General features: G+C 51.2%; 9 protein-coding genes and 1 non-coding gene across 10 annotated transcripts; 4 read left to right on the forward strand and 6 right to left on the reverse strand.

Moving 5' to 3' along the window:
- Window positions 1–477: 477 nt before the first annotated feature.
- Window positions 478–2,817, reverse strand: BO82DRAFT_377989 (C2H2 type zinc finger domain protein; the record flags this gene model as incomplete). Its single annotated transcript, XM_025637613.1, has 5 exons — window positions 478–1,662; window positions 1,717–1,818; window positions 1,870–2,124; window positions 2,188–2,744; window positions 2,814–2,817. The coding sequence occupies 5 exons, from the start codon at window positions 2,815–2,817 to the stop codon at window positions 478–480; spliced, it is 2,103 nt and encodes a 700-aa protein (XP_025487752.1).
- A 1,905-nt stretch (window positions 2,818–4,722) lies between these two features.
- On the forward strand, window positions 4,723–6,581 carry BO82DRAFT_368473 (putative MFS transporter; the record flags this gene model as incomplete). The annotated part of the gene is made up of 6 exons (XM_025637123.1): window positions 4,723–4,947; window positions 5,020–5,102; window positions 5,152–5,396; window positions 5,449–5,624; window positions 5,682–6,379; window positions 6,443–6,581. 6 exons carry the CDS (start codon window positions 4,723–4,725, stop codon window positions 6,579–6,581), a joined length of 1,566 nt encoding a protein of 521 aa, XP_025487753.1.
- A 1,395-nt stretch (window positions 6,582–7,976) lies between these two features.
- BO82DRAFT_435810 (uncharacterized protein) lies at window positions 7,977–10,854 on the reverse strand. Its single transcript, XM_025641064.1, has one exon. The coding sequence runs from the start codon at window positions 10,591–10,593 to the stop codon at window positions 8,368–8,370; it is 2,226 nt and encodes a 741-aa protein (XP_025487754.1). The 5' UTR covers window positions 10,594–10,854; the 3' UTR covers window positions 7,977–8,367.
- A 252-nt stretch (window positions 10,855–11,106) lies between these two features.
- On the forward strand, window positions 11,107–13,069 carry rvb2 (RuvB family ATP-dependent DNA helicase reptin). The gene is made up of 3 exons (XM_025636230.1): window positions 11,107–11,205; window positions 11,271–11,717; window positions 11,836–13,069. Exons 1-3 carry the CDS (start codon window positions 11,197–11,199, stop codon window positions 12,787–12,789), a joined length of 1,410 nt encoding a protein of 469 aa, XP_025487755.1. The 5' UTR covers window positions 11,107–11,196; the 3' UTR covers window positions 12,790–13,069.
- BO82DRAFT_358234 (GYF domain-containing protein) lies at window positions 13,050–14,611 on the reverse strand. The gene has a single exon (XM_025636231.1). It carries the CDS (start codon window positions 14,492–14,494, stop codon window positions 13,145–13,147), a length of 1,350 nt encoding a protein of 449 aa, XP_025487756.1. The 5' UTR covers window positions 14,495–14,611; the 3' UTR covers window positions 13,050–13,144.
- A 379-nt stretch (window positions 14,612–14,990) lies between these two features.
- Window positions 14,991–16,119, forward strand: BO82DRAFT_293644 (polyubiquitin-binding protein UFD1; the record flags this gene model as incomplete). The annotated part of the gene is made up of 2 exons (XM_025631798.1): window positions 14,991–15,278; window positions 15,334–16,119. 2 exons carry the CDS (start codon window positions 14,991–14,993, stop codon window positions 16,117–16,119), a joined length of 1,074 nt encoding a protein of 357 aa, XP_025487757.1.
- Window positions 16,120–16,464: 345 nt separating this feature from the next.
- On the forward strand, window positions 16,465–17,905 carry BO82DRAFT_178758 (uncharacterized protein). The gene has a single exon (XM_025630402.1). It carries the CDS (start codon window positions 16,810–16,812, stop codon window positions 17,725–17,727), a length of 918 nt encoding a protein of 305 aa, XP_025487758.1. The 5' UTR covers window positions 16,465–16,809; the 3' UTR covers window positions 17,728–17,905.
- On the reverse strand, window positions 17,818–21,944 carry BO82DRAFT_319603 (DNA-directed RNA polymerase III core subunit RET1). Its single transcript, XM_025632681.1, has 3 exons — window positions 21,821–21,944; window positions 20,958–21,751; window positions 17,818–20,895 (listed from the first exon to the last, which is right to left on the reverse strand). The coding sequence occupies exons 1-3, from the start codon at window positions 21,881–21,883 to the stop codon at window positions 18,084–18,086; spliced, it is 3,669 nt and encodes a 1,222-aa protein (XP_025487759.1). The 5' UTR covers window positions 21,884–21,944; the 3' UTR covers window positions 17,818–18,083.
- Window positions 21,945–22,069: 125 nt separating this feature from the next.
- On the reverse strand, window positions 22,070–23,938 carry BO82DRAFT_395373 (putative MFS sugar transporter). Its single transcript, XM_025638787.1, has 4 exons — window positions 23,811–23,938; window positions 23,449–23,751; window positions 22,890–23,394; window positions 22,070–22,831 (listed from the first exon to the last, which is right to left on the reverse strand). Exons 1-4 carry the CDS (start codon window positions 23,882–23,884, stop codon window positions 22,220–22,222), a joined length of 1,494 nt encoding a protein of 497 aa, XP_025487760.1. The 5' UTR covers window positions 23,885–23,938; the 3' UTR covers window positions 22,070–22,219.
- A 726-nt stretch (window positions 23,939–24,664) lies between these two features.
- BO82DRAFT_t275 lies at window positions 24,665–24,753 on the reverse strand. Its single transcript has one exon. It is a non-coding gene; the product is annotated as a tRNA-Val (tRNA).
- Between the last annotated feature and the right edge of the window lie 2,549 nt (window positions 24,754–27,302).

Genomic DNA, 27,302 nt, shown 5'->3' on the forward strand with positions numbered 1-27,302 from the left:
GTCTGCTTAAGGTTGGATTTCCGTTTTGCTTCCCCGCCTTTCGCTTGCCCCTTAATGAGGGATAGGATCGATCATGCGGTCGTCGATTATGAGCCCAGATACATTCTCACCACACGCCTGTTGGTGGGTGTCACATGAAAAAGCTGCACTGCGGTATGTTCGAAGTTTACTGTTGGCAACTTCTTCATAATGTCCGATATTTTGGTGAGAAGCTGTCTCGGGCTTTCGTGGCAGCTTGGCCAGAAAGGGGCCAGGTGGACGGAATGTGCCAGTAGAGGCTCTTGGCCGCGAAAGAACATCAATGCCGTGAATACATCAGTATGCATGAATTGCTTGAGTGTTGTCCTCCTTGACGTCTTGGAAGTCTTGAAGATAAACAAGGGAGTTTGGTTTGACTGTGCTGAAGACCCAGAGGATTTCCTGAAATCAAACGCCAAGTAGACGCCCGCGAGGGCATGGACACACAGGCAAAGACAATCAATGGCAAAGAGTAATCCATTGATCGATGATTTCCTCCATATCGTGAGCGACGCCCCACTGAGAAAACAAGCAGCGGAATAATTTCTGTAGTGAGTTCATCTCATACAGCAAATTGCGCACCGCCCCCATTCCGGGAGGAGAATCGGTTCGACCCTCTTCGACGAAACGGCGAGTCTCTGACCCACTCGAGGAGCGGAGGGTGTCACATCCAAGGTTCAGATCAGCCCTCGAGAGCAAAGCGTCTTGCCAGACAATAGTACGAGGAAGGTGGATATTGGTCACCCCGGCGAGCGAGAAAACAACGTAAATGGTCGTTGCAGAGAACAGGGAGCTAGGCATGTGAATAACATGAGCACGCCCCCTTGGCAACTGCTCGACGATATCCTGGATCGCAATCGCGTGCAGCAATGCCCGACGAGCATCTTCAGTATTGACCCATTTGACCATATCGAATCCCGGTCTCATGGTCCGAGAGCCACCGGAGACATGCTGTGTGATGTCGTAGCGAGAGCATACGTGTCTGCAAAGAATGGTGGAGTTGATCATCGTGTCCAGGCAAATCGTGTGCCAGCGAAGGAGGACCTCGAGTCGTTCCGGAGCCGAAAGGTGAATGCTCATGGTGATGGTTTCATGCACCTGAGCTAGCGCCCTACGAACGTCAGAGCGGCCAGGAACACCGACAGCCGCCAGATCGCTTTCGTCGGAATCTGAGACCAGAGACTGCAACCCTTCTAAAACGACCCGTAGGGCGAAGGCTGAGAACTGATAATCTAGTGGGCGGAAACTGCCGATGGGAGGGAAAAGGGAGCGGAAGACTAGTCGGAATGAAGGCTGCTCCGACCTTTGAGATCGCATGGTAGCAATCCACTCATCCACATTACTGGCATCGAAAGCAGCTTCGCTGCTGGGCAGAATGAGTGGATTGGCAACGTGCCGTGTGGATGCGCCATCTCCAGACATCTGCGCAACCAGTCCGTCTAGAATGTGGTAGGCAAGCAATGCACGCTGTTGAATCTCCCTGGCTGCCCATGTCCGCCACCTATTTTCTTTCTCACTATTTGGTGCGCTGGGGAATGGCACGCTCTCCATTGAGAAGGGCTCGCAGTCTAGCATGCCGCAATGTCTTGCCCAGAAGAAACCGAGCGGGCGAAAGACCTGGCTTGTGGTACGGATCACTCGATTCTAGTAATAACTAGTCAATCATATATAACTCAGAAAACTAGTTGGGCCACGTACCTTAGATAGAGCACCATATATTTGTCCCAAAAGAGCTGTAAGTAAGAGCTGGACCCCTTTGCAAGCATCATATGGACCACTATGTGTGATCAAGGACTGCCACTATAGCTTTATGAGCAAATTCTCCTTCGTCATGGCAAAAGCACGGCTTACAGAAGTAGCAATAGCCGTATGGGCTAGGCGCCATAGCGCCTCTCCTTTTGCTACGGAATCCTTGGGACCTAAGTACAGGGACCCAAGTGCCATAGCGTTGAGTAGCAAGGGGTGTGTGCATTCACGGAAGACAAATGTTGCTCGGTGCAGAATGGGAAAAGTGGGTATGAATCGCACAAAGAACATGTGAAGGCACTCGTCCAGGAAGACCGATGTTATTGAAGTCGCTTTGATGGCTGCAGTCACGCTCGAGGACTACCAGTCATGGTTTTAAAAAATCAGCTTCGAGTAAGAATGAAGGGGCCCGGATATCCTCACCGAGCTTGTAACCATTTCAGTAACATCTCGTACAGCCTGATGGCTACCACCTGACGGGATAGCGCCTATAGATGAACCTCTGTCGTCAAAGGAGTTTGGTGAACCGAAGTTCATCCCATTTACATCCTGCACAACAGGTGGAAAGGGCAGGGCACCAAGTGGCATCTGCCACTGATCAGTCGTTTCACAAGCCATGATGCTTTGAAACAGATTCTCGGAATCGGGCCATATTAATGTGAAGTCGAGGTCGGAGGCAGCATGCTGTAGGCCGGGCTGTGATTCCGCTTGCGATGTCTCCCAAGCATTGTTGGGTGTCGACGAGGACACCACCCCGGGTGAGGTGGTTCGATGGGTGTCCCAAGCTAGAGCATCCAAAGGCGACGCCTGCGGTAGCACATGCACAGCGGATTGTTGTACTTGAGCCCGCTTGGCATTTGCAGCACGGACGTGCAGCTTTTCATGTCGAGTAAGAGCATCCTGGCGTGCAAAAGGACGTCGGCAATCTTTGCAGACAAAAGGCTTCGATCCCGTATCTTGTAAACTGACTTTAGCACACACTCAAGAAGACAAGGCTGCTCGTGTGATGAACGAGCGAACATATTGGCAGGTCAATGGTCCATAGGAACGCATATTGTCGCCCATTGTCTGCCAATCCAGTTTGAATCAGGGGTGCTTACGACATCGTTCGTGCCTCTACATACTAGAATTAGCTATAATCATTCCACTACAAGAAGAATTTAAGATACGAGATGCTGGGGAGGAAATACCCTCAGATGTTCAGCCTTGGAGAAGCCCTTCTCACAAACACGACATACCAGGGCTTTGGTCGTGGGTATAGTGGCAGTGGGCGACGATGTGGATGTGGATGTGGTTTGTGGCATAATGGCCAGGGAAGGGGGGGGATGAGGGGGGGTGGTGGAAGAGATTGCTTGGTACTCCGTAGTAGCCAAGGCAGCGCAGTCCAGTAACTAAAGATAAGCTGTATCACATCTGCACCCACAATCGAGTAGGCAGCAACAATCAACTAAGGCAGTCGAAGGAGCCAGCCTTCACAACAATAGTTTGATGACGTGAGACCAGAGGGGCCTTGAACAGGGATAGAGATAATCGATCGTGGAGAGAAAGAATAGCATCCAAATACAGGTTTATTTTTGTGGTTTGGTTTGGGGGCCGCGGAGAGGAAAAAAGTGTGGGGCAGAATGGGAGGGAGAGAAGCAAGCATTGAAGCAAACTGACCTTTCCCAACTGAGCCAGGCACGTGGAGAATTATAGTATGTGCAGTACCGGTTTGATACCGTTTGGTATTGCCGCCATTCTACCAGACCTTGGGATCTCTGCCCCAAGAACAATCCCGTCCTCACTTACCGATGGAAAAGAATAGTACGAACTAGTAATCGGCTAACTCCAGACTCCAGATTGGCTTCTCCATACTTTTTCCACTCTTCGCTTCTCCATCTCTTCCCGAGTTCCCAAGTGGCGATAAGTCCATCCTCATGACTCTTCGTCATTACTAATTCAATTACTAGCTGGTCACTTAGACTGACCTGGACGAGCTTGATGGGAAATCAAAAAAGGTCGAGACTGCATTGGCCCCTTACATTCATGCTAACAGCCGCTGCATAGGTGCGTGGAGTTCTCTTCCGGCCGAACTCGCAGGTACCACACCCCACAATTTCTCTTGCTTTCCAGAAATACGTACCGGCGTCAATTTGATCGACTTATCGTCTGCCACCATTGCTATGATCATCACCACCATCATCGTCATGCAGACTCCGATCCTGCCTCTGGTTCGAAGCTGAATGGATCACAAATGCGGAGTATCTTATTCTTAGTGGAAACGAAAGGCGAACCGAAGAAGGATTAGCCGAGATCAGAAGGCAAATCAACACATTTGCCCATGACCTTTCCCACTCAAATCGGCATCCACTCCAAAGAACTTATCCCGTCTCGGTATGACCTAATGGGTCCCTTGCTGGAGAAAGGCCTTGCAAAGTTAGGATGGGGTTCTCCGGAAAACCCGGACTCGGGTCCTCGGCTATGCTTTGGACCTGATAGCACACTCAGTTCTTCGGTCCAGCCAATGAACTATGCCGCACTTCAAGGGCGACAGACCGAGTCGCCCATTGCCGTTACTGCGACTCGCCATTTTGTGGGTTCCCCTCCGCATATCCCCCAATACTTGCCCCAGTAGTAAGCGGGACTCGTCATTCGGTTGGGTTTGCCCCGGGGAGGAGATTTGCTGACCCCAGCGATAGGTCGAAGCCCCAGACTGCGTGGAGCCTCGCCCTGAATTTCTTCCCTTTGACAGGAGCACTGTAAAGTGTTCACATAACCCTGTGAAAATCTGGCTCATTCCTTGTAGGCCTCGGCAAATTGCTCTTTCACTCTCTTCAATAACCTGTCACCCACTGTTCAGTCTCCTAAGAGGATTATCAAGAATCCAGGGACCGATACTCTTCAACACCAAATCAACTGTCCACCCGTTTCCTTACCATAAACATAGGGTCTCCCATCGAGATGACCGGGTCACACGAGATGCAGCCGTCTCGCACGGCTGTTGACCCCCAAACACCTGTCAAAGAGGATGTCAATTTTGTAGAGAGCACCGAGTCTGGAATTCCCTCAACGTATGCCGATATTGCAGCATCACGTCTCTCCAAAGCTCATCGTGATTATCTGCTCGAACGCCATGGCACGTTGGAGCTCGACCCTATGCCTAGCATGGATCCCGCGGATCCCTATAACTGGCCATCATGGAAGGTCAACATCCCGCGATTAACTGGCATCTGACTATCAGTGAACCATTGAGACTGATGGGTTGTTATTCTGCAGAAAATTGTCAACCTTCTTCTAGTTGCATTCCACGCGTGCATGGGAACTTTTGCTGCTGCAGGCATCATTCCCGCATATGAGACGTGAGTTTCCCATGATTCGAAGACATCCGGGTTACTAAAAGACGTTCAGGATATCGACCGAGTACGGTGTTTCTATCAATGACGCCAGTTACATGACATCCATCCAAATTGCAGTCCTAGGCGTGGCACCTTTGATCTGGAAGCCCCTGTCGAATCGATGGGGACGTCGCCCAGTCTTCTTGCTATCCCTGATCTGCAGTCTCATCTGCAATATAGGGTGTGCTGAAAGCACAAGTTATTCGTCTCTTGCGGTCTGTCGTGCCCTGCAAGCATTCTTCATCTCTCCAGCGTCGGGTAAGCTTCGCTAGCATTGCTCCGATATGAGAGAAATTAGACAAGCTAATAGACGCGGAAGCTATCGGAAGTGCTGTAGTGATGGAGACAACATTCAAGAAGGACCGCGCTCGGTACATGGGGATCTGGACACTGTTGGTTACTCTGGGAATTCCGAGCGGTCCCTTCATCTTCGGGTTCGTTACGTATCGGATAGGTTACCAATGGATCTACTGGATCTTGGCCATAGTAAGTTCCTCAGTGATCGCATAAAACCCACGGAGACGATTGGCGGATGGCTGACAGATTCAATTTCGGATCGATCAGATCAACGGAGGTCAATTTATCCTCTACCTCTTCTTTGGCCCAGAAACGCGGTATGTTGGGGGTGATTATGACACCAGTAAACCCGCGTGGGTGCGAGAGTATGTTCAGCTGCGACGGATCGACCCCACACCTTTGTCGCCTTGGGACTTCATTAGACCCCTGGGCATGTTCACGCACCCTTGTGTTGCCATCCCAGCAGCTGCATACGCCATGATCTTCTGTTTGAGTAACGTCATGACCACGGTTGAAGTTCCGGCGTTGCTACAGACCAAGTTTGACCTGAACGCCGAGCAATTGGGTCTCCAGTTCCTTGGCCCCATCGTTGGCTCCCTCATTGGAGAACAACTGGGCGGTGTCTTGTCCGACCGTTGGATGAGGTTGCGCGAAAAGAAGACTCATCGCAAGCCTCAGCCCGAGCATCGCCTTTGGCTCAGTTATATCGGCTTCCTATGCTCAATTGTGGGTCTCGTCGTTTTCCTGGTTTGCACCGAGCAGTCCAAGGAGGGACACTGGAATATCCGGCCTGTTATTGGCATTGCCATCTGTGCTGCTGGCAACCAGATCGTAACCACCGTCCTCATCACATATGCCGTAGACTGTTATCACACCGAGGCGGCCAGCGTCGGAGTCTTCATCACGTTCGTCCGTCAGATCTGGGGGTTCTTGGGTCCGTTCTGGTAGGTCGCAAGCATGATAATCTTCTGTTGCTGCGCACGCAGATACTAATCGAGGCCGTCCAGGTTCCCATCCATGTTCGAACACGTTGGAGTTGCCGCCAGTGCCGGAGTCTGCGCCGCTCTCATCATCGGTGTCAGTTTCATCCCGATCGCTCTCGTTCACTGGCAAGGACGATCCTGGCGTCCGGCCACAGGCGAATAAATCGTCTCCATCATTCTTTGGCTATACCGGACACGACTCTCAACGGCATGACTTGCGGAATATTGAAGCGCTAGAAGTTTAGAAGGTTAGATATAGATCGGATCTCGAAGGTCAATCCTCGCGATTGCAGGGTTGGGCGAAAATTTGCATATAGAGCATAGATAGGCAACGAACAAGGAATGGAATCACCATAGAGCATCATAAAGAAAACAAGCCAAAAGCACTCTTCATAGAGTGTATAAGAAAAAAAAAACTGTGAACTTTGATGATATTTCCATAGACCAACGATATACACGTGCCAGCCGGATAAAAGAAAAGAAAATCCAAGGGGAGAGACAAAGAAGAAAAAGAAGGAGGGGAGAAAAGACTTTATCCCGGAGCCATATAGGAGAAGATTGGCTACCAGAGATAGAGTAATATAATTTGTCTTGATCAACTCCTCCCGGAGTACTCCAGGCGTGTTTTTTTCCCGCCGACCTTAACCGGCATCAAACCACCTACTATCGGCAAAGCGAAAAAGAAGAAAGGGCTAAGTCAGGCCACGCTTACTTGGGGTTTTTAGCGCCGGACCGGCTGGCCGATCAACAACTTCTCGGGTTGGTTGTTGGCGGGCTCGGGAAGAACCACCGGCAATAGTGGCTGCGTTCTTCACCTCTTATTGACCAGTTTGCTTCTTTCTCTTACTATGGGGGGGTGTTCACTTTGAAATCATATGATGTTGGATTCATGAAGTGGTTCGATACTATAAGCATGGTTATGTACAAGAGTGCTGATGTTGATCGCCTGGAATTGGTTGGTACTCCGAACCTCTCCGCCGTTAGCAAGCTCAAGCTTCAAACTCAAGCTCTCGATTTTGCCCTGCCCAGTGGTCTGTCAATGGGTATGAGATCTTCCGCCGGATGTTTCCTCAGCCCCTTCCAGCAGCAGTGCCTGTCATTTCTCACAACATGCAGGACGCAATGCGGTATGGACCACTTGGGATTTCTGAACTTGGGTCTGAAGACTGAATCTGAAAATGAGAGGTAGTATGTAACTATATAATCTGTAGTCAAACTGTACAATGCTATTGTGATCAAGCTTTATAAGGGGGGTTTAATTGATGCAGTGAGTATTATGCGGCTGCCTGTTGTGGTCTCTGAACAATGTCGAATTATTAAAGCCTTGTGCTTGGACCTCTGTGGGGAGGAGGGTGAGTAAGCGTGGGGTGTTGTGGGGTGATCGGGAAGACGACTGGGGAAGCTTTGGGAACGGCGCCAACTGGCATACGAGTACATCACAGCAGCAGTCGGGTCGATTGCATACATAGTAAGAGCATTCATCTCTTGTAAAGAACTGCAGTTTTGGACTTCTGGCTACGAAAATAAATGTAAAGACATACATATCAAATTCAATTTGCTGGCCGGAAACGCCTGTCCTAATGACCATGTCCAGGGAAGACCTGAGCAAGCGCAGTCCCAAGGGCCTGCGAGTGGACTGTACAAACATCTGTTGTTTCATACTGTGCATCGACCAGGCATCAACTAGAATCAGATACAGGCTGACTAGGTCCGGCTCAACTGGAGCCTAGGAATAGCTACAGAAGTAAGAGAACAAGTTTGGCTTTTGAAGGTCTCATCAAAACACAAAACGAATGAGAAAGGGAATTAGATGTAACCCGAGAGGTATCCAGCGAAAATCAAAAGTCTGGTGGAGATTGCATTTGTCACATTTGTTATAAGCTGAGGCGCTGATAGCCGCCGTCGAGCCAGAATGCGAATGTACCTGGGACTGTCTGGTTCCTTCCAACTTAGTCAACGACAATAGGCTCCTCGGTCAGCCGCTTGCGCTTTTTCTTGGATTTTTTGTACACTTTCTTGCTCTCGGAGTTCGGTGTTGACTTAAACCCAACCTGGGATGAGATGGAAAACGGTGAGCTAGCGCGTGACTGACTTCCCGTTTCACCGTCAGAAATTGCAGATACACGAGGTCGCTTCCTGTCCTGCTCCGAGCGTACTGAGCTGACCGAGCCCTGCAACGAATTCGGTACGGCAGGAAGTGATGGCTGAGACGCGGCTTTCGAGCCTTCTCGAACAGAGGAGAATTGATTCGCGGACTCTTCTAGTCTTTTGACCTTCTCAGCCAAATCATCCCATTTGGTCAACGTAACCTGTTCGAGTTGCCGGAGTCGATATTGATGAGTCTGAATCTCATGAGGACAAGCCTTCAACCTTTTAATATCGGCTCTCATGGTCTCATGTACTTCGGTGACTTGTGCGCTTAAGCTTGCCAGTTCATCGGTGAGAACCTGGCTCTGACTTCTCAGATCATCTCGCTCTTCTGTCATTTTCAGCACCAAAGATTCGTCCTCCGTTTTCCTTGATTCTATATAACTGCTGATGGTAGATGCAAGCTCTTTGACTTCATCTTGAACCGTTCGCAGAAGGCCTGACGAAACATTCGTGCTCGAAATTTCTCCGGTGGATGGGTCTCGCAAAGGCATCAGCGACTGCGACAAAGCCTCGTGTTGCTTGACCAAGTTCCCGACTTGCTGAGTTAGGTGGTTCTGTACTTTGAGCATACCGCCTGACCGAGAACCCAGGCCCTTTTCCAGTTTCTCTATCCTCGCATCGAGTTGAGGTAACCGTTGCTCGAATTGCTTTGTTAGCAGCTTCATCCTGTCTATCATCTGTGCTGCGCCGGGGTACATTTCTTGCATAGCTTGCGCCATACTCCTAACTAGAGGCCCGGTTGACAGGTTGTTGTAGCGCATTTCAAGCGAATGTAGGCCTACTCTAACACTCTCCAAGGTCTGTTCTGTGGTATGCAGTGCTGTCTCAAGTGCTGTAATTTTCCCATCCGAATTTGACTTGTCTTGGTTGAGAACAGTCCTGAGCCCGTCACAGAGTTGGCTGTTCTTACTTTTGAGCGTGGAAATATCCACCTTGCTTTGCTCCAGGTGATCTTTGAGCTCTTCCATCTCAGACATCGCGAGATCATCTTTCATCGCCTGTAGTTCCTGAAGTTTGTCCAGCCGCTCGGTAAGGCTATGATAATTGGTGTCTTGAATCTGTTGGAGCTGGGTTTTGAAGCCGAGTGCCCAGCCCTCTGCAAGCCTATTCTCCACGGATTCCACATGAGAATCATAGCGTGTCGTTTGGTCCGCGAGAAAGCAGTTAAATTTGTCGTCATAGTCACTACGCAGATTATCCAGCAAGTCCCGATACTCTTGCATGTCTAGTTTGTTCTTGGTTTGAAGAGACTCCAGTTCAGTGCCCATTCCTGAGATCGAGAATAGTATTTTATCGATCCGCTCTTTCTGAGGCGGTGAATCTGATCTTTTGTTCAGAGCTGAGCTGAGTTGCGCAATGCGCTCACTTGTTTCCGTATTATGATTCGCATGTCTCTTTAACGTGCTTGCACAATCCGAAAAAGCTTTCTCTGTCCGGGCCACGCGGTCCTGGAGCTCGTTTAATTTGTGCTCTAAAGTCACATTATAGTCCCGCAGTTTGGTGATATCAGCCCTGGCGCTGCCCAAGTCGCTTCTTACGGTCTGAACTTCGCGCTGCAAGTGGTTAGTCTGCTCGGATCTACTAGATTCGAAGACGGATGAGCCGAGTGTGAGCCGCAAAGCATTTTCGTGCTCTTGGTACGTAGCGTTATGCTTCTTGAGGGCCTCCTCGACACGTGTGAGCTCCGCGTCCTCATCTGCTTGAGATTTTTGAAAGAAAGCCGCAGTAGATGGGAAAGTGTTATAGCTTCTGGCTTTTGTGCATAACGTCGCGGTAGCCTCCTTTCTTTTCTGTAGTCGGTCTCTCTCCGACTTGCTATTGGCAGCGAGGATTGCGGCTTGGACCAGGTCGGAGACACCGCGTATTAGGTGGTCAGAATTGGAATTATCCCGTTCACTAACCGAGTGCGTGCTTGTTGGCTGTGCACTGAGTCGCAGGTGCGTTTCGGACAATGTGCGGGCAGCAGTTGGTCTAAAAGGGCGAGCCAGGCGGGGGTCGCGTGATGTTGTGGTCTCTGGTTCCATGGCAATTTGTCAAGTGTTTGGGGAAGAGCTACCGAGTGATCTTGGTAAGCCGAGGGCCTATTCATTCGATGTAATCCATGAGTGGGATAGAATGGGGAGAATGGGGAAAGAGCGACCATTGAGGGTGAACATCACATTGGGAGACTTCAAGGAAGTTGTACAGACAAAACCAGAAAAGGTACAGAGTAAATTGCTTACTTACGTTCATGGATCCTGGTGCCCTGTATACCAGTTGTCATGGATGCGATAAACAAAGCAACAAGGCGGGGCAACGAGTAGAGGAAACGACGCGTGAAGCAGTCGAGACCGACCCAGTGAATGGTTGGGTTCACAGGCCCATCATTCACCTTGAAGTCTGCAGTGCCATCTCCTGTCGGCCGCCACCAAATCTCAGAGGCTCGGTCCCGACGCGATCGACAGTTTCTGCCAGGCGGTGAGATGGGCGGTACCCCGTCGGCCTGGCCGATTCTGCCCAGCGCAGCTCTTCTCATTCAGTCTGCATTTCCGCAACGCCTGCAGACCAGTTTTGGCTGGTACATCGAATTGACTAGCTACTTGTCACTCATCCACAGGAAGAACTTTTCGTGTCTGCAAGTAGTTGCAATGGCTGCCGTGAGTGGACACCGAACACCTGCTCCAATCCTAGTAATCTCCCTCCCATTGCTGACTGCCGACAGCCAATTTCTACCGTTGCGGAGACCAAGGAGCTCCGGGGTTTGAACCTCATTGCTGCTCATTCGCATATTCGAGGCCTCGGCGTTGATGTCGACTCTTTGCAGCCCAGAGCCTCCTCCCAGGGTCTTGTGGGTCAGGAAAAGGCCCGCAAGGCCGCCGCTGTCATCCTGCAGATGGTGAAGGAAGGTAAAATTGCTGGTCGGGCTGTGTTGATCGCAGGGCCTCCCAGCACGGGTAAAACAGCCATCGCCATGGGAATGGCTCAATCCCTTGGACCGGATGTTCCCTTCACCATGCTTGCTTCTTCCGAAATCTTCTCCATGGAGATGTCTAAGACGGAGGCTCTCACGCAAGCTTTCCGGAAGTCTATCGGGGTTCGCATCAAGGAGGAAAGTGAAATCATTGAGGGTGAAGTCGTGGAGATCCAGATCGATAGAAGTGTGACCGGTGTAAGTAGATCTCACAAACCGTGATTCAAGACTTCATCTAGCACTCTTTCCCACCTCATCTACCACTCATGCCGACCTCATCTGATTCAATGCAACATGTTGATGCTGACTTGTCCAGGGAAACAAACAAGGAAAGCTCACAATCAAGACGACGGATATGGAGACAATCTATGATATGGGAACAAAGATGATTGACTCGATGACCAAGGAGAGAGTGATGGCAGGGGACATCATTTCTATCGACAAGTCTTCCGGCAAAATCACCAAGTTAGGACGTTCTTACGCACGCTCCCGGGATTATGATGCCATGGGCGCCGATACCAAATTTGTGCAATGCCCTGAAGGTGAGCTTCAGGTTCGCAAGGAGATCGTACACACTGTTAGCCTGCACGAAATCGACGTCATCAATTCGCGATCACAGGGTTTCTTGGCCCTCTTCTCGGGTGACACGGGCGAGATCCGGAGTGAGGTCAGGGATCAGATCAACACCAAGGTGGCTGAGTGGAAGGAAGAAGGCAAGGCCGAGATTATCCCCGGTGTTCTGTTCATCGATGAGGTGCATATGCTGGATATCGAATGTTTCTCGTACATCAACCGTGCTCTGGAGGCGGAGCTGGCACCCATTGTTATTATGGCCAGCAACCGTGGCCACTCCCGGATCCGCGGCACTACCTACAGCTCTCCGCACGGATTGCCTTTGGACTTCCTTGACCGGGTGGTCATTGTCAGCACACAGCCCTACTCTGCGGACGAGATCAGACAGATCTTGGCCATTCGGGCACAGGAAGAGGAGATCGATCTCTCACCCGATGCCTTGGCACTTTTGACGAAAATCGGCCAAGAATCAAATCTGCGATACGCTAGCAACATCATCACTACATCTCATTTGCTCAGCCAGAAGCGCAAGGCAAAGGAAGTTAGCATTGATGACGTGCAGCGCAGCTATCGCCTGTTCTACGACCCTGCTCGGAGCGTCAAGTTTGTCAACGCATATGAGCAGCGGTTCATTGGCGATCAAGGTGCAGTGAGCTTCACTGCCCCCACAAATGGCGATGCCATGGAACTGTCATAGAGTTGATTTCATAAGGACGTTCTGGAGTTATGCAAAGACGGTCATGCACGGATCTGTTTTTCAGTGATCAGATGTCGCAGATAGTCAAGGAGTAATCCAGCCACTCCCTCGTCTACTTGACTCGATCTGTTTGTTGTTGTTTTCCCATCAATTGCTTGATGTATGATATTGCCGGCGCTTTTGAGAAGTCAATGTATGGGCACTTTGATTTTAGGGTCAAATTTTAGTCAAAAGTGAGCCTAGCCTAGGCTCGAATGATAATGATGAGATTAATATTCCCAAGAACCCGGGTATCCGACGATGCTAATTTACATATACAATATTCGTCTCATGGCATAGACTGGTTACGCCAGCCTCAAACAAAGGTAGCTGTACTGTCCCACTGACTGCCGTCATTCGTTTGGCGAAACTCAACTCCTTCCCCGAAATATCCTGCATTCCTCCAAGACTCCATTGTAGGAGCATCGTATGGGCCGTGTATGATTCCACCGTCACGAGCATCGGACCACCGAAATTGCCACATCGCAGGGGATTCTTCCACAGAGTTGGAGTCTGCAGACGGAGGATCAACCCAGTCCTCGCCGGTTTCGCGGCGGTACTGCCTTGTAAGGATCTCACGTTCAGTGTCATAAATTTCTGCCTGCCCTCTAGTCATGAGGATATCGGCAGCACCGGTGATCTCATCAATAGCCTGCTTTCTGGCCACTTCCTTTGGATCGTCCTCTGTCATCTCCGCATCCTCAGGTGCAGCGTCGCTCTGTTTTTTGCGATTTTTATTGCGATTGGTCTGCCATTTTTGCTTCTTTTGAGCGCCCTTGCCTATTCTTGCCAGAGCCTCTAAGATCGTTTCGCCTCGTTCCATATGGGTGATTAGAGTTCTCAAGACATCCGCGGTGAGTACACTATCGTCTTTGCGCTCTTTCTCCTTGCGCTCTTCCTCCCGCTTCTCTGCAGCTTCCTTGGCGCGTCGGATGTCCTTCTTAGAGACCCCCTGCAGCCACGTGTCGTAGACCGCATCGGGATCTGCTGCCTTTCGGACATAGTTTCCTTGATCATCGAAGCGACCTTCTTCTTGTTCGATGCGCATGTTGAAAGCGTCTAGGAGTGGCGCATGCTTCTTCTTCGCACCCGCACCCAGTTCCTCATCCAGCTCCTCGTCGGGTCTGGCGCGCTCTTCATCCCCGACCTCGCTTTCACTTTCGTCCTCCTCATCCTCGATTGTGTCAGCCCCCTTGGTAAAATATGCGTGGACCGTCCCGCCACTCTTGGACGAGGCAACCTGGCCTTCTATCTCGTCGTCCCGCAAGAACCGGACGTTCTTCTTGTTTTTGCGCATGGCTTCATCGGCATCGATCTCCTCGGCACCAAAGTCCTCCTGCAGTTCAGCAAACATGTCATCGTCCTCAGCGTCATGTTTCTCTCGGCTTGCTTTTGACTTGGCCTCAATGCGTGCTGAGAAGCCCTCATTTTCACTGTCGGAGTCGTAACCGTCTAAGTTGACGGCTTTGCGGCGGACTTGTTGGCCTCGGCGTCCGATTTCGTCGGCATCTAGGACTGCATCCTCTTCTAGTGCATCGGGAGCAAGAGCAGAGGGGTTCCGTAGATCAAAGCGAGGCTTCTTGGTCGATGAGCCGTCCTCGTCCTCGTGGTGTGTACGGGTGAAGTCTTCACCTGCCCGCTTGGGGCGGGGCTGAGAGGCTGACATGGAAAGGCGTGGAGGAGATCACGGATCGCGGTCTACTGTCGACTCTATATTTTTATTCAAAAGAGCCAGAAGGTCGGGACGAACAGAGGTAGAAATCAAAACATTTTGAAGCTGCACTGCGTTGTCTGGGGTCGGGACGGAAAATCAAAGCGGAGCCGCGCCATTTGCGTCACCGCAGGCGATCCGATTGATCGGCCGAACGTACCTGAACTCCCGTCACTCTCTCTCTCTCTTTCTCTACAACTGCTCGAGCTCTATTGCTACACCTCAGTACTTCTTGAACTCTCTTCCCTTGCTCGTCAACTTCGGCCATATCACCCAACGCAAGGCGTCACTGAGCCTTGTTCTGAACATTCATATCTCTTCCAGCTTCTAGTTATCGCCATAGCTAGCTCCCGTCGGTCATGGTGGGTTCCCCGCTCTCACGCCGTCAGTCACTCAGGTATCCCGTACTAACCAGGAGCAGTTTCAGTCCGGCTACTGGGAGGATGACCCGATGGACGGGGTACTTGGCTCCAGCATGCTTCGTCGTGGAGGAACCGCCCGCCGGTTTGATGAATATTATCGATGCTACCCTGTTGCGATGATGCCGGGTCCAGAGAGAGAAAATGTCAACCACGGCGGCAAGGTCATCATGCCGCCTAGCGCTTTGGACAAGCTGACGCGTCTGCATATCACATATCCCATGTTGTTTGAGCTTCAGAATGGCGCTAGGGAAAGAATGACCCATGCAGGTGTCTTGGAGTTCATTGCGGAGGAGGGGAAGATATACCTGCCATTCTGGGTAGGTTCCTGCCACAACCCATACATGGTCGCGAAGCTGATAGTTGGTGCTATAGTTGATGCAAACACTTCTGCTGGAGCCTGGCGATCTAGTTCAGGTCAAATCCACCGATCTACCACCGGGCCAGTTCATCAAGCTGCAGGCTCAGTCAACCAGTTTCCTCGACATCAGTGACCCCAAGGCCGTGTTGGAGAATGCCTTCCGAAATTTCTCTTGCCTGACCAAGGGGGATGTCTTCACATTCGCCTACAACGACCAGGTCTACGAGATGGCAGTTTTAGAAACAAAGCCATCTGGCCAGAGCAACGCTATTTCAGTTCTCGAGACCGACCTTGAAGTCGACTTTGCGCCTCCGGTGGGCTACGAGGAGCCGCAACGTCCCAGTGGAACCAGTACGCCTCGCAGCGGAGTGAGCGGCAAGTTGCCGTCCGGTGGCCTACTGCACCCCCATGGCACCATGGCACAGTCGATCAACTATGCTGCTATCGCACCCGAGTCAACCGATGCCGCTGCCGGGGCCAGGGCTGTGTCGTCAAACTTCCTTGTCGGTGGACAGCGTTTGAACGCTAAAAAAGGCAGCAAAACCCCTACACCCAAACCATCCACTCCCACACCTGGTGCCACCAACCCTCAGCATCCTCCTCCGGTCAGGAGAACAAACGGGCCGCAGCCTCTTCGACTGCCTCCGAATCAGCTGTTCTTTGGATACGCAATCAAGCCCGTGAAGAAGCGCGATGAGACCGGGCAGGCCGTTGAGGGAGACAAGCCCCGATTCCAGGGATCAGGGCAAACGTTGAGAGGCAAGAAGAAGGACGCCAGTGGCTCTGCTACGCCGATATAGTCGAGAACAGGGAACAATTCGAAACGGTGCAACGCAGGTCCGGCGATGTCTTACGGGCCTTGAGAAACAAGCCCTTGTATAAGCCCTAGGTTCGGTACTTCCCTGGGATTGAATGACAAACTCATGAGTGATAGACTGAGGCACGGGACAAAAGCAGGACGAAATTAGAGCATAGCGAGGACTGGCGTTTAGGTTTAGCTTTCGTACCAATTATGATCGGGGGGTTTTCTCGTGTTATTGCTTGTGCCCAGGTACGAGGCATGCATCCCTTCTGACTAGTGAGTAATCATAAAATCCGCATCGCCACCATGTCAAAGACTGTCCACTCTTGAGGTGATGCTCGAGTCTAGTGCTTATGCGCTGAACACTAACAAGTCACAAATATTCACTCAAGGTCGGTAAGCCGGGTGATGGTATAATCTAGGATTCCAGAGTCTGGCTAGCGCAAATCCGTATTCTTCCAATTTATATCGGAGAAATTCCCCGATTGTTAATGTTGTTTTCTCCCCGATTTCTTGCCTCGGTTCTAGAGGATCTACCAAATACTCCGTTCTACACAAAAACATTTGATCCTCCCTCTCTCCCACCCTCACTCTTGAAACTCTCACTCTTGAAACTCTCACTCTTGAAACTCTCACTCTTCAACCCCGGAAACACGGTTACTAAAGAGGACACCACTACAGCTAAACAATGCCCTCCACCATCACCACCACCGCATCAATCCCTCCCCCCAACCCGCTCAAAGCCTTCACCCAACTCTCCCCATCCGTCTACATCCACCGTCCAGCCGCCACCAACCTCAAAACCCCAGAGCAAATCATAATCCTCGCCTTCTGGATGAACGCGCACCCACGCACCCTCACCAAATATCTAACGACCTACATGGACCTCTACCCGACCGCCACGATCCTGTGCACGCTCTCGACCTCCCTGGATTTTCTGGTACATTTCACCGCCCGCACGCAGCACGCGCGCCTGCAACCCGCCGTCGCCGCTCTCCGGGCCGCCGCCGCCGCAACCAACCGGAGCGGCGGCTCCCACCCGCACGTCTACATCCACATGTTCTCGAACGGCGGCACCTTCACCGTCGCCAACCTGCTTGAGGCCTACCGGGCCGCCACGGGCCGCCCGCTGGCCGTCGAGGCCATGCTCTACGACAGCGCCCCGGGCACGTCGACCTTCCGCGGCGGCATGCGCGCGCTGGCCGTCGGGTTGCCCGGTAACCCGGTGCTGCGGGTGCTGGGGACGCTGGTGCTCGCGGGGATCATGGGGTGGTCCATGTTGCTGGCGATGGTGTGGCCGCGCGCTGATGGAGTGATGGTCGGGCGGCGGGGAACGCTGGATGCGGGGTTGGTGGTGCGGGGGCGAGGAGGAATTGGGGCATCCCGCACGGCGGAGGCGGAGGCCGCGCCGAGGAGGTGCTATTTGTACTCCGAGGGGGATCGAGTGGTCGATGCGAGGGATGTGGAGAGGCATGCTGAGGAGGTTGCGAGGCGCGGGTGGGAGGTCGAGAGGGTCAAGTTTGATGGGTCGGCGCATGTGTCGCATATGAGGACTGATCCGGAGAGGTACTGGGGGGTCGTGAGGAGGTATTTGGGCGGGGTTTAGGGATAAGGGGTCATACTCCGGGTGTAGTGGCTTGCTGATGATAGTGCCTTTGAAGGCGAATGAGTGGGATGCTAATCTATATATGCGTGTGTGTGTGTGTGTATAGATACTTTTTAGTCAAAACTGTTCTTTTCAAATTCGACCGCATCGCCGAGCGCTATGCATGCAAACGTTATGTACAAACGAGCCCCCTTCCCAAGCAGAAGCCTCCCAATGATGCTCTGAACGCCTCCTTTTTTGTCTCTCAAATGACCTGAACTTTTTCACTTCCGTTTTGGGTTTTGTGATCTTCGCCAAAAAATGGAAGACTGACAGAAGTGCTTTTGATGTTGATGAAAGATTGAAGCCCTCTTCGTCTACCGACCCTTCATCTCGGGAAACTCGTCTTCCAACTTCAATCGCGCGGTCACATTCATACTCATCAGCTCCTGGATGAGGAGCTTAGCGGCGTAGGGAATGGCCATCTTCACAACACTCCGAGAGGACTTGCAGCGCTGACACCAGTTCAGGTAACCCATGAAACCACACTGCTCGCACACGTCGATCTCGTGTCGGTCGGACGAGATCATCAGTCGCTCCAGCAGCAGCTGACTGGTACCGTACGCAATCAGACAATCACGCTCCATCTCACCGAGACGGAGACCGCCGTCACGGGAACGACCCTCCGTGGGCTGCCGGGTGAGTATGGCGCGTGGTCCGCGAGCACGCGAGTGCATCTTGTCCTGCACCATGTGCTTGAGTTTCTGGTAGTATATGGGGCCGGTGAAGACGTAGAATGGCAGGGCCTCGCCCGTTATGCCGGAGGTAAGATAGTCTTTACCACCATAGCTGAAGCCGTGGTCGATCAGGATCTGAGACGCCTCCTGAACCGGAGTGCCGCCGAAGCAAGTGCCGTAGCCATGGTGGCCGGCCAGGACACCGGCTTTACCTGCAACAAGCTCCAGCATCTTTCCGACTGTCATTCGAGAGGGGAAACCGTGAGGGTTCATGATAATATCCGGGTTAATTCCTTGGTCGGTGAAGGGCATGTCGGCTTGGTCGGCGATAATACCCACGACACCCTTCTGTCCGTGACGGGAAGAGAACTTGTCACCGACTTCGGGACGACGTGTTTGTCGGGTTAAGACCTTGACCAGCTGGTTCTCGTTTTCGGTCACAGAAATCATGACCTTATCGATGTAAGCAGGATCGGGAAGCTTGTAGGTCATGGGAGTTGGCATATAAGAAACAGGCCGGCCAGGGTCAGAGCTGGCGAACCCGGAGGACATCGATTGGTCGGGCGTGGACTTGTTGATGTAGACTTCACCGGCGTTGACCTGCTCACCCACAGCAGCCAGACCATCGCTTTCGAGGAGGGCGTGTTTCCTGATCGGCGCATCGTTCTCGTACTGCGGTCCACTCAAGCGGTCCTTGGTGCCGTTCGAGTAACTCTTCAAGTTGGTGACGTATTTTTTGAACACCTGACATCTTCCGAATCCACGATCTACGGATCCCTTGTTCAACACGAGGGCATCCTCAATATCGTATCCTGAGTAACTCATGACCGCAACAGTTGCATTCTGTCCAGCGGGTAGTTGATCGTACTTGACCAGCTCGATCGTGCGGGACTTGACCATCGGCTTCTGCGGGTAGACCATGAGATATAAGATGGAATCAATCCGCAAGAACTGATTCGAAGCAATCGCACCGATTGCTTGTTTACCCATAGCACATTGATAAGTGTTACGGGGCGACTGGTTGTGGTGGGGATACGGAATCAGCCCGGCGACAGCTCCAAGAACAGTAAATGGCTCAATCTCCAGGTGGGTCGTTGTTTCAGTGATATCCTTCTCGTAGATAGCGATCAATGAATCGTTCTCCTCGTTCACATCAAGGTATTCCACCAATCCCTGCGCAAGGAAGTCGTCGAAAGCCATGGTACCATCCCGCAGCTTCTCAAGATGATGGGCCTTCACGCGAGATTTGCCGTTATCAACAATAACAAGCGGTCTGCAAATTCTTCCGTCATCGGTGGCTACGTGGACAGCCCGCTGGTGGTGGTTGATGTAAATGCTGACAAACTCGGAGATTCGACCCATCCGACGGAGTCTTCGGAAAGCATTGAGGAAGAATTTCGGTCGTCGAGTGAGTGCCATGGGAGTACCGTTGATCGAGATCGTGTAGCAGCCTGGGCCATAAAGCTCCTTTCCACCGACCGTTGAAATGTCTTCAGCACCGAGCATGAAGATCAAGTTCCGGATAGGGCCCTCCTCGTCATTCGTTGTAATGTGGGTCATGAGTGCCAAGTTTTTCACGAGACCACAAGCTTCACCCTCGGGAGTATCGGCTGGACAGAGCATACCGAAGTTGGACGGTTGCAGTGCTCTGGGACCACTGACCTTTCTGGTCTTTTCGAACTGACTGCTGATACGCGTCATCATACCCAGGGCCGCAAGATAACTCAAACGACTTAGCACGTGTGTCACACCTGCACGTTCCATGCGGAAACGTTTCAAACTCCAGTTTCCGGTGGAAATAGCGCGGTTCATTCCTTGAGTAATGTGGTTGCTGTGCATCGTAATCACGCTATAGGCATCAAAGGCCTCGGCACGATTCCTCTTGTTCAGCACTTTGTCGATGTTCATTTTGATATCGAAGCAAAACTTCTTGAACAGGTCCTCAAAAAGCAGAGCCAACAGCTGGCCAGCAAGTTCCAACCGCTTGTTTCCGAGGTAGTCGCGATCGTCGACCAAAGTGGCATCATTCTTGGCCATGAGAACACGACGAGCCATATGGGCGACATAGATAGCCTTAGGTCGGAAATCCATGTTCTTGACTTCGATATGAGAGATGATAACGGAAGCAATGGCTTCCACAGCCTCTTGCACGTGGGTTCGGCGATATGTGGATTGCTTGCGATTGATCTTGATTCGTGCGCCAATCCAGTCGAGAGCCTGCTGCTGGGTATAGATACCAAGCTTGATCGCCTCTTCGAAATTGATCGCAAAATCTTCCTGGTAAACCTTATCGACACCGGCCACGAGCAAGAGCATTTCTTTGTCGGTGTGGATACCCATGGCCTTGAGCAGGATCACAATGGGGATGTCCTCGCTGAGAACGTTGTGTTTCACGTAGAGTTTGTCCTTCTTCAACACGATATAACTTTTGGATTTACGTTCGTTGGAAGAACTGCACAAACAAATTAGTACCAGTGCCCGCGAATGGAATGGGAAAAGACGGCAGAGTGTTACCTAGTGACTGAGGCCTGGACAATCTCTTTCTTGGGGTCCGTCTCGACGATGATTCTGTTTTTGCTCAACTGCTCCTGAACGAGGATGACCTTCTCTGTACCATTGACGATGAAGTAACCACCAGGGTCAAGAGGGCACTCATTCAAAACGGACATCTCCGCTGGGGTCTTGTTCGCCAACGCGCACTTCGAACTCCGAAGCATGACCGGCATTCTTCCAATAGCCACACCTTTCCTCATAACCCTTTGGCGTCCACGAACATACTCGAAGTCGACCTGAATGGGTGCCGCATAGGTTGTGTCACGAAGGCGACATTCGTGCGGGGCCACAGTGGACTCCGAGAAATCGGCCCTGGCATCTTGCGGCTCGTCTGCACGTCGCGGGAATCCCAGGTAGATATTGGTGAACTTTATGTAGAAGTTGTGGTCGACATCGCTGCGGATTGTGGAGCTGGATTCGACGATCTTCTTCAATTGGACCTCGACCAGGTAGTTGTACGAATCGATGTGCTGCTTCACCAGACCTTTGACCTTGAGGAATGCTGGCAACAGGTTCCATTTATCCTTGGCAGTGTTGATCGGATCCGTTAGGCCCTTGTTGTAGTAGAACGGCTCGAGAAGAGCGTCGAAGGGATCTCGGTGGCGGTACGAAGTGTGAGAATGCTCCTCATCGGAAGCTTGCGGCTGTTCCTCGACGACGGGGGATGGCTCTTCTGGAGGCGGAGCAGGCTTGGATTGAGAGGCGCGTCTGCGTTTGTGGGCATCGGTGGTTCCGGGCCTGGAAGAGGCAGCGGCCTGAATCGTCGCATAAGGTTAATGAGGGCGGCGAGAGACGGCGCGGAAATCTTTCCAACTCCAACTTACCTCTCCAGATTGCGTGGACCGCAAGTTGGCCGCAGAAATCGGCGCTCTCCTACGAGGAGGCATTGCTGATCAGAACTTGCGGGTCTTGCTGCACGTCGATCAAGGGTGGTGAAGAGCGGGCGTCACGGCATTCTAGATTGACGGCACAATTTCTTCTTTATCAGCGAGGGGATTATCCGAACTATTTTCCATTCGGCAGAGGGGCAGGTTACATAATCTGAAGCTATCCTCATACGGTTAGATCCAAATCTGGCTTACAAATGCTTGTGCTAACCTCAAACCAGCATGTCATTCGGCCCCGCCCGCTGTTTTACCTTATCGCCGGCTAACGCTTAGACCCACCACTTGAATCTGTCACAATTTGTGCACAGATCGAGTTATTTCGGCGGCAATCGCTGATCAAGGCATAGACCGGGTGGTCCGGCGAAGAATGTTCAAGAGGGGCTGCGAGCCCACAGCCTTGGACTTGAACGCTTCTTCGATCTCGTCCAGCGATCTGCCTTTGGTCTCTGGCATCATGACTGCGCATACAAAGGTCGTGACAAGTGTGCATCCCGCGAATAGGAAGTATGCACCAAAGCTGCTTCTTGAAAGGAGGATTGGTGTAGCAAGTGCTACTAGGAAATTAGCCGCCCAGTTGCTCCCGTGAGCTAAGCTAGTTGCTGAGGCACGAGTCCTTTGTGGCTGTATCTCTGCTGCATAGATCTTGATGCCGACAGCCCAGCTCAAAGAGTATATCACGGCAAATATGTAGATGCTGACAATGACCACCCATCGCCCCGCTCCACTTGAGCTGTGAACTGTTTTGCTTGCGTATAGAGCTCCTATCAGAAGCATCGTGATGCTAAGGCCGATGCCACCGTAAATGGTACTGTGTCGGCGACCCCATTTGTCCGCCCAAATAAGTGCAGGGATAGTGACTGCGAAGATAACAATTGCTGAGACGCCGGAAGCGAAGAAGCTTGCTGACGAGGATGCAAGACCTGCTTGTTCGAACAAAAGAGGGGCATACTGAGTACAATAAGAGATAAGTTCTATGATCACCAGAGGTGGGCGAGAAGAATCTTACATAAAGAACACCGTCAATCCCACTAAGCTGTTGCATTCCCATCAGGAAGACAGCCAGAATGGTGCGAGTCCGAACGTCTTTAGAAAAGAGGTCGAAAATCTTGTCCTTGGCTGACTTTGCTTGAGCCTGGGGATTTGTTGAAGCACGTTCTCTGCTGGAGATGCTTGCAACTTCAGCGACAAGAATTCTGTCTTGCTCAATTTCAGCCTTCTCGCGTTCCGCCTGGCTTACCCCAAGGTAGTCCCAAGTAGCAGTAGCCTCAGTTCGGCGACCGTGAATGGTCAACCATCGGGGCGAGGGGATCAGCCAGAGCCAAGAAGCAACCGAGAAAGCCACTGCCAAACAAGCAAGAATCAAGAAGGGAGTACGCCATGAGAATGAAGATTCCAGGCGAGCCGTTCCATAACATGTGAAGAACCCCACTACCAAACCCAGCGTGATGAGCAACTGAGGGCCGGTGGTTAAAGCTCCTCTGACGTCGGGCGGCGAAATCTCGCAGATATACCTGTGTAGTGTCAGGTAGACTCATTTGTGCAGAGGGGAGAGAGGTCATGCATACACTACCAAAGTTCCAAGGTATAAGCCCTCCCCTATGCCCTCGATGCATCGTCCTGTTACGAACATCCCAATGTGGACAGCTGCTGCCTCAAGGCCCGCTCCGATTCCAAATATCAAGGCACCAATACTGATGCCTTTTGGCCTACCCAGTTTGTCTGCCACGTAGCCTGCAAAGAATGAAGAAATTGCGGCCGGGATAAGGATGGACGACACGATCAACCCGTGAATCACTGCAGCCTGGCTTCCAAATCGTGAGGTGAAACTTTCCATGACAGTCACGGGGCCAATGATTCCTGTATCCATTCTAGTATCTTGGGATCAGTGTTGAAGTTGAGATCACTGGGGTCAGAAGCAAATAAGTACCCAAAAAGGAGTCCTCCGCAGGAGCACAATATACTAGCAGTGACATATCGCGGAGGTTTCTGGAGGAGTTTCATGGTTGCAGAGTTGGCTAGGCTTGTAGAAGAGCAGTTTGAAATCACAAGATGAGCCACAAATCTAGCAATCTGTTGTGAGACCGATGCTTTTCATATGCCTTGAGATGCCATGAGAGAAAGAGGGGCAATTAAAGCGAACAATGAAAGAGGGGAAAGGACCCTAGCTCTGGAAATACCCGGATCCACTGACAGCAGTGGATAGATCGTAACAGACCCACCCTCACCATCGAACTGGTCCCTGCAGTGACCAGTCTGAATAAGGATGCTTCATGGTTTTCTTAAGCCAATACTGCCTGCTACCAGGGAACCAAGGCCGTTGAAACTACGCTAACAACAATCTCATACGGGCCCAGGTATGCTCGCACTAGTGAGGTATACATGAATGCTAGTGGATGTAAATCGAGTGAATGGGCACAAAAACTGGACAGTCCTACGATGATAACTTGCCATAGATACTTTCGCTTATGCAGATAGATGCACCGGTCTATTTCTTCAACCAGAAAACTGTGTTTGATGCTACAATCGCCTGGGTATAGAAGTAATGCGCACCTCAGCAACTATAGACATGGCTTGTAGTTTGTAAAGAGAGAGTGGTCTCAACAAACCAGGGAGGACACAAAGGAGCATGTCATTCATGAGCAAGGTGTGTTTAAGAAGAAATCTCTTGCCTAGGTAAGGTTACAACGAAACTACTCAAGAAATCTATGACACAGTCTGTGATTTGTGAGCGATAGGCAGGCAGGCCTTGGGATGAGAGCAAAAATAAATTGTAGCAGTAAATGACCGACGCAGGGATCGAACCTGCGATCTCTCGTGTAATCAATGTGGAGATTGTAAGACGAGCGCCGTAACCACTAGGCCAGTCGGTCAATATAAGCTCATTGCTCTGCATAAGCAACTATACTCCAGAAGTACCTTGAAAGTTATGGTCCTCGTTGAAACCAGAATGGGCAATGCCAAAGGAATTGCTCTTCGACGACCAGCTGTGCCTGGCATTTTGAGCATCAATCCATTTCAAGAAATTATCTTCGAAGGTGACATTCGTGTTGTGGCTGGGAACCGGACCGTTGTCAGGTGAATCCTCAGCCCTTTCATGCACTGGATTTGTCGAGTTGGGTCGAGTCAAGTCCTCGTCGAAGAGAGTTTTCTAGGGACGTAACTGGTTGAACTGGTCCGTGCATTGAGGTCCTCGTTTCCATGATTAACGCGGTTGCTCCCGCAGCCAGATTGATCTCCAGCCTGTCAGCCTCCACACCAAGCCACCTCATCCGAACACGGGGTGACACATGAAAGAGCCGCTGGCGCAACAGTCTGCTGAGTGCCTCTGTGGATGGGTAGTCGCCATGTCTGAGGGTGAGCGGACTTGGCATCTCATAGATACATGTAGCTCCTGACAGCCCGTCCAAGCTCTCATTCATGGAGTTCGTGAAAACGAGTATCTTTGAATTGAGCTATATTTGACGCGATGCGCTGCTTGTGCTAGTACTACCGCAGGGCAGACACTCATGCCAGCTGCCTATCAGGTACCGGAGGTGTAAGTAGAGCATCAAAGGAGCGGCAATGAACCGTAAGCAATTTGTACAGTCGGGCATTTCAACCCTTTCTATGGCTTTAAGAGACGAAGGACGGGAAGAACGCTCTGCTTTCTCTCATTCGTCCGTATTTGCTCAGACCATACCTAAATCATGTCTAAGAGTTCATTCAGCTAGAAGTCAGGCAGTGTCATGGGTTGCTATTCTAATAAGGGCCACAGACATGATAGTTCAGTACATATGTACAGGGCAGTGCATGAAGTGAGCACGCTACCTTAGGGCTTACATGCGCATTCATGCATGCAGCTATTATGACCCGGAGCTTTCCTTCCTAAAGGCTAAGGAGAGAAAGACTTTGCTTATAATCGATCTCTTCCCAGGACCACACCCATATTCAATTTTTGGTTCGATCGCCGTCCCTCTTATTCTGCCCCTGTTTTTCCTCTATCTCGTGACCTGCTGAATTGGGCTTTGCGCACCGGCTCCAGGGTCGTTGGCATAGGCTCCGTCTTTGTAAAAAGGCTCTACACATGAGACGACTACGCTTGGAACTATTATCCATCAGACTAGAGAGCCTACGCCATCGCGCGGTCAAGCATGAGAATGTGCCATCTAGCCTCTCTGCCCAATTTATGTTGATCATCCTTATTGTGATCGATTGCATCAGTATGTCCGCCGCGCTCGACCTCATCCGCCCATATTTAACTTCGCCAGACGATTCTCTTGATCCGCTCATAACCAGTGCCGGCCAGTTTCTCGTGTAACTCTCTCTGAACTACCCCTCATGGAGTTTACCTTCTCGGCGTAATGTTTAGGATGTGGTCTCAGCAACGCGGTTTCATGATCCCCTACTACCCCTCAAGCAGGGAGGGGATTATGTCCGCTCAAGTCTTAGGCTTTCTCTATGCCCTTTGTTTTGTGCGTAAACGTGCGAAGGCTCTCTGGGAATGCATAGTCAGTAATCTAAAGCTAAGCTATCAGGGACTGGGCACAAGTCAGGTTTGAATGAGTTGACAATATTTAAGATAGATCACCACTCAATGAGATGTTTCGACTTGCGTGTTCTTCCTACGCAGCTCAGATTGATTCCCTCTTTTAAGGTCTCCCGATCTTTCCACTTGCTAACATCTTTGTCCACCTGCTGCGTGACGAGACTCCTGCTGACGTCGGGTTGGTCTAAAGAGACCGTGGCGAAATGCTTGCCTATCGCCTTGTGTTCAGTGAGATATTCCTCTTGATGAAGAGACTGTCTTCTTCTTTCTGTTCGTTCTTTGTCATCTGTTTCTGTCTATTTGTCTTCCATGAAACTTCAAGATCTTTCATGCCCAGCACCTGGTCCAAGTCATCACTGACAAGAATATCCATGCTTGTTCACGAATCAATCTTTAGGCGGGCACATGAAAGTCCATGCACTCCATGGCATCGAACCTTCTTTTTTCCATACAGGTCTTAGGTATCGAGCTTCCAAGAGGTGGCCGTACCACTTGCACTGGCATCTCAGGCAGCCAAAAGACAAACCTTTTGCTGAAAATTGGCCACGATGTCGAGTCCTATCAGGATTTACAATGCCTGGACATGATACGCCGGCTGACTAGCCTTATGATTTCTGTACAGAAGAACATGTTCGTGCCACAGCTTTACTCTTCTGACAAGTCCATTCATCGATTCAGATTCACTATCACCAACAAGCTGACCAGAATTTGTGTCCAGACTGTGGAGGAGAGTAGTCTTACTTGGGAAGAGCGCGGACGTTGCTCAAGCCCGGCATGAGGGCCTGCGAACAGTCGTCTGAAGAAAACCTGCTTTTCGAGCAATTAGACTCGTGCGAGCTACCGGACCGTGAGCTACAAGCTGTAGTGAGCCGGTAGAGGAGAAGGATTAGGCAT

Source organism: Aspergillus uvarum, assembly GCF_003184745.1.
Source record: "Aspergillus uvarum CBS 121591 unplaced genomic scaffold BO82scaffold_67, whole genome shotgun sequence".
Lineage (NCBI taxonomy): Eukaryota > Fungi > Ascomycota > Eurotiomycetes > Eurotiales > Aspergillaceae > Aspergillus > Aspergillus uvarum.

Excerpts from the sequence above, each read along its gene's own strand:
- BO82DRAFT_435810 (XM_025641064.1), bottom strand. The coding sequence starts at position 10,593 with ATGGAACCAGAGACCACAACATCACGCGACCCCCGCCTGGCTCGCCCT.
- rvb2 (XM_025636230.1), top strand. Across the intron at positions 11,718-11,835 it reads TCGATAGAAGTGTGACCGGT|GGAAACAAACAAGGAAAGCT; the intron begins GTAAGTAGATCT and ends TGACTTGTCCAG.
- BO82DRAFT_358234 (XM_025636231.1), bottom strand. The coding sequence starts at position 14,494 with ATGTCAGCCTCTCAGCCCCGCCCCAAGCGGGCAGGTGAAGACTTCACC.
- BO82DRAFT_178758 (XM_025630402.1), top strand. The coding sequence starts at position 16,810 with ATGCCCTCCACCATCACCACCACCGCATCAATCCCTCCCCCCAACCCG.
- BO82DRAFT_319603 (XM_025632681.1), bottom strand. The coding sequence starts at position 21,883 with ATGCCTCCTCGTAGGAGAGCGCCGATTTCTGCGGCCAACTTGCGGTCC. Across the intron at positions 21,752-21,820 it reads GGTCCACGCAATCTGGAGAG|GCCGCTGCCTCTTCCAGGCC; the intron begins GTAAGTTGGAGT and ends GCGACGATTCAG. Across the intron at positions 20,896-20,957 it reads GTCCAGGCCTCAGTCACTAG|TTCTTCCAACGAACGTAAAT; the intron begins GTAACACTCTGC and ends TTGTTTGTGCAG.
- BO82DRAFT_395373 (XM_025638787.1), bottom strand. The coding sequence starts at position 23,884 with ATGAAACTCCTCCAGAAACCTCCGCGATATGTCACTGCTAGTATATTG. Across the intron at positions 23,752-23,810 it reads TGCGGAGGACTCCTTTTTGG|AATGGATACAGGAATCATTG; the intron begins GTACTTATTTGC and ends CCAAGATACTAG. Across the intron at positions 23,395-23,448 it reads TACCTTGGAACTTTGGTAGT|GTATATCTGCGAGATTTCGC; the intron begins GTATGCATGACC and ends GACACTACACAG.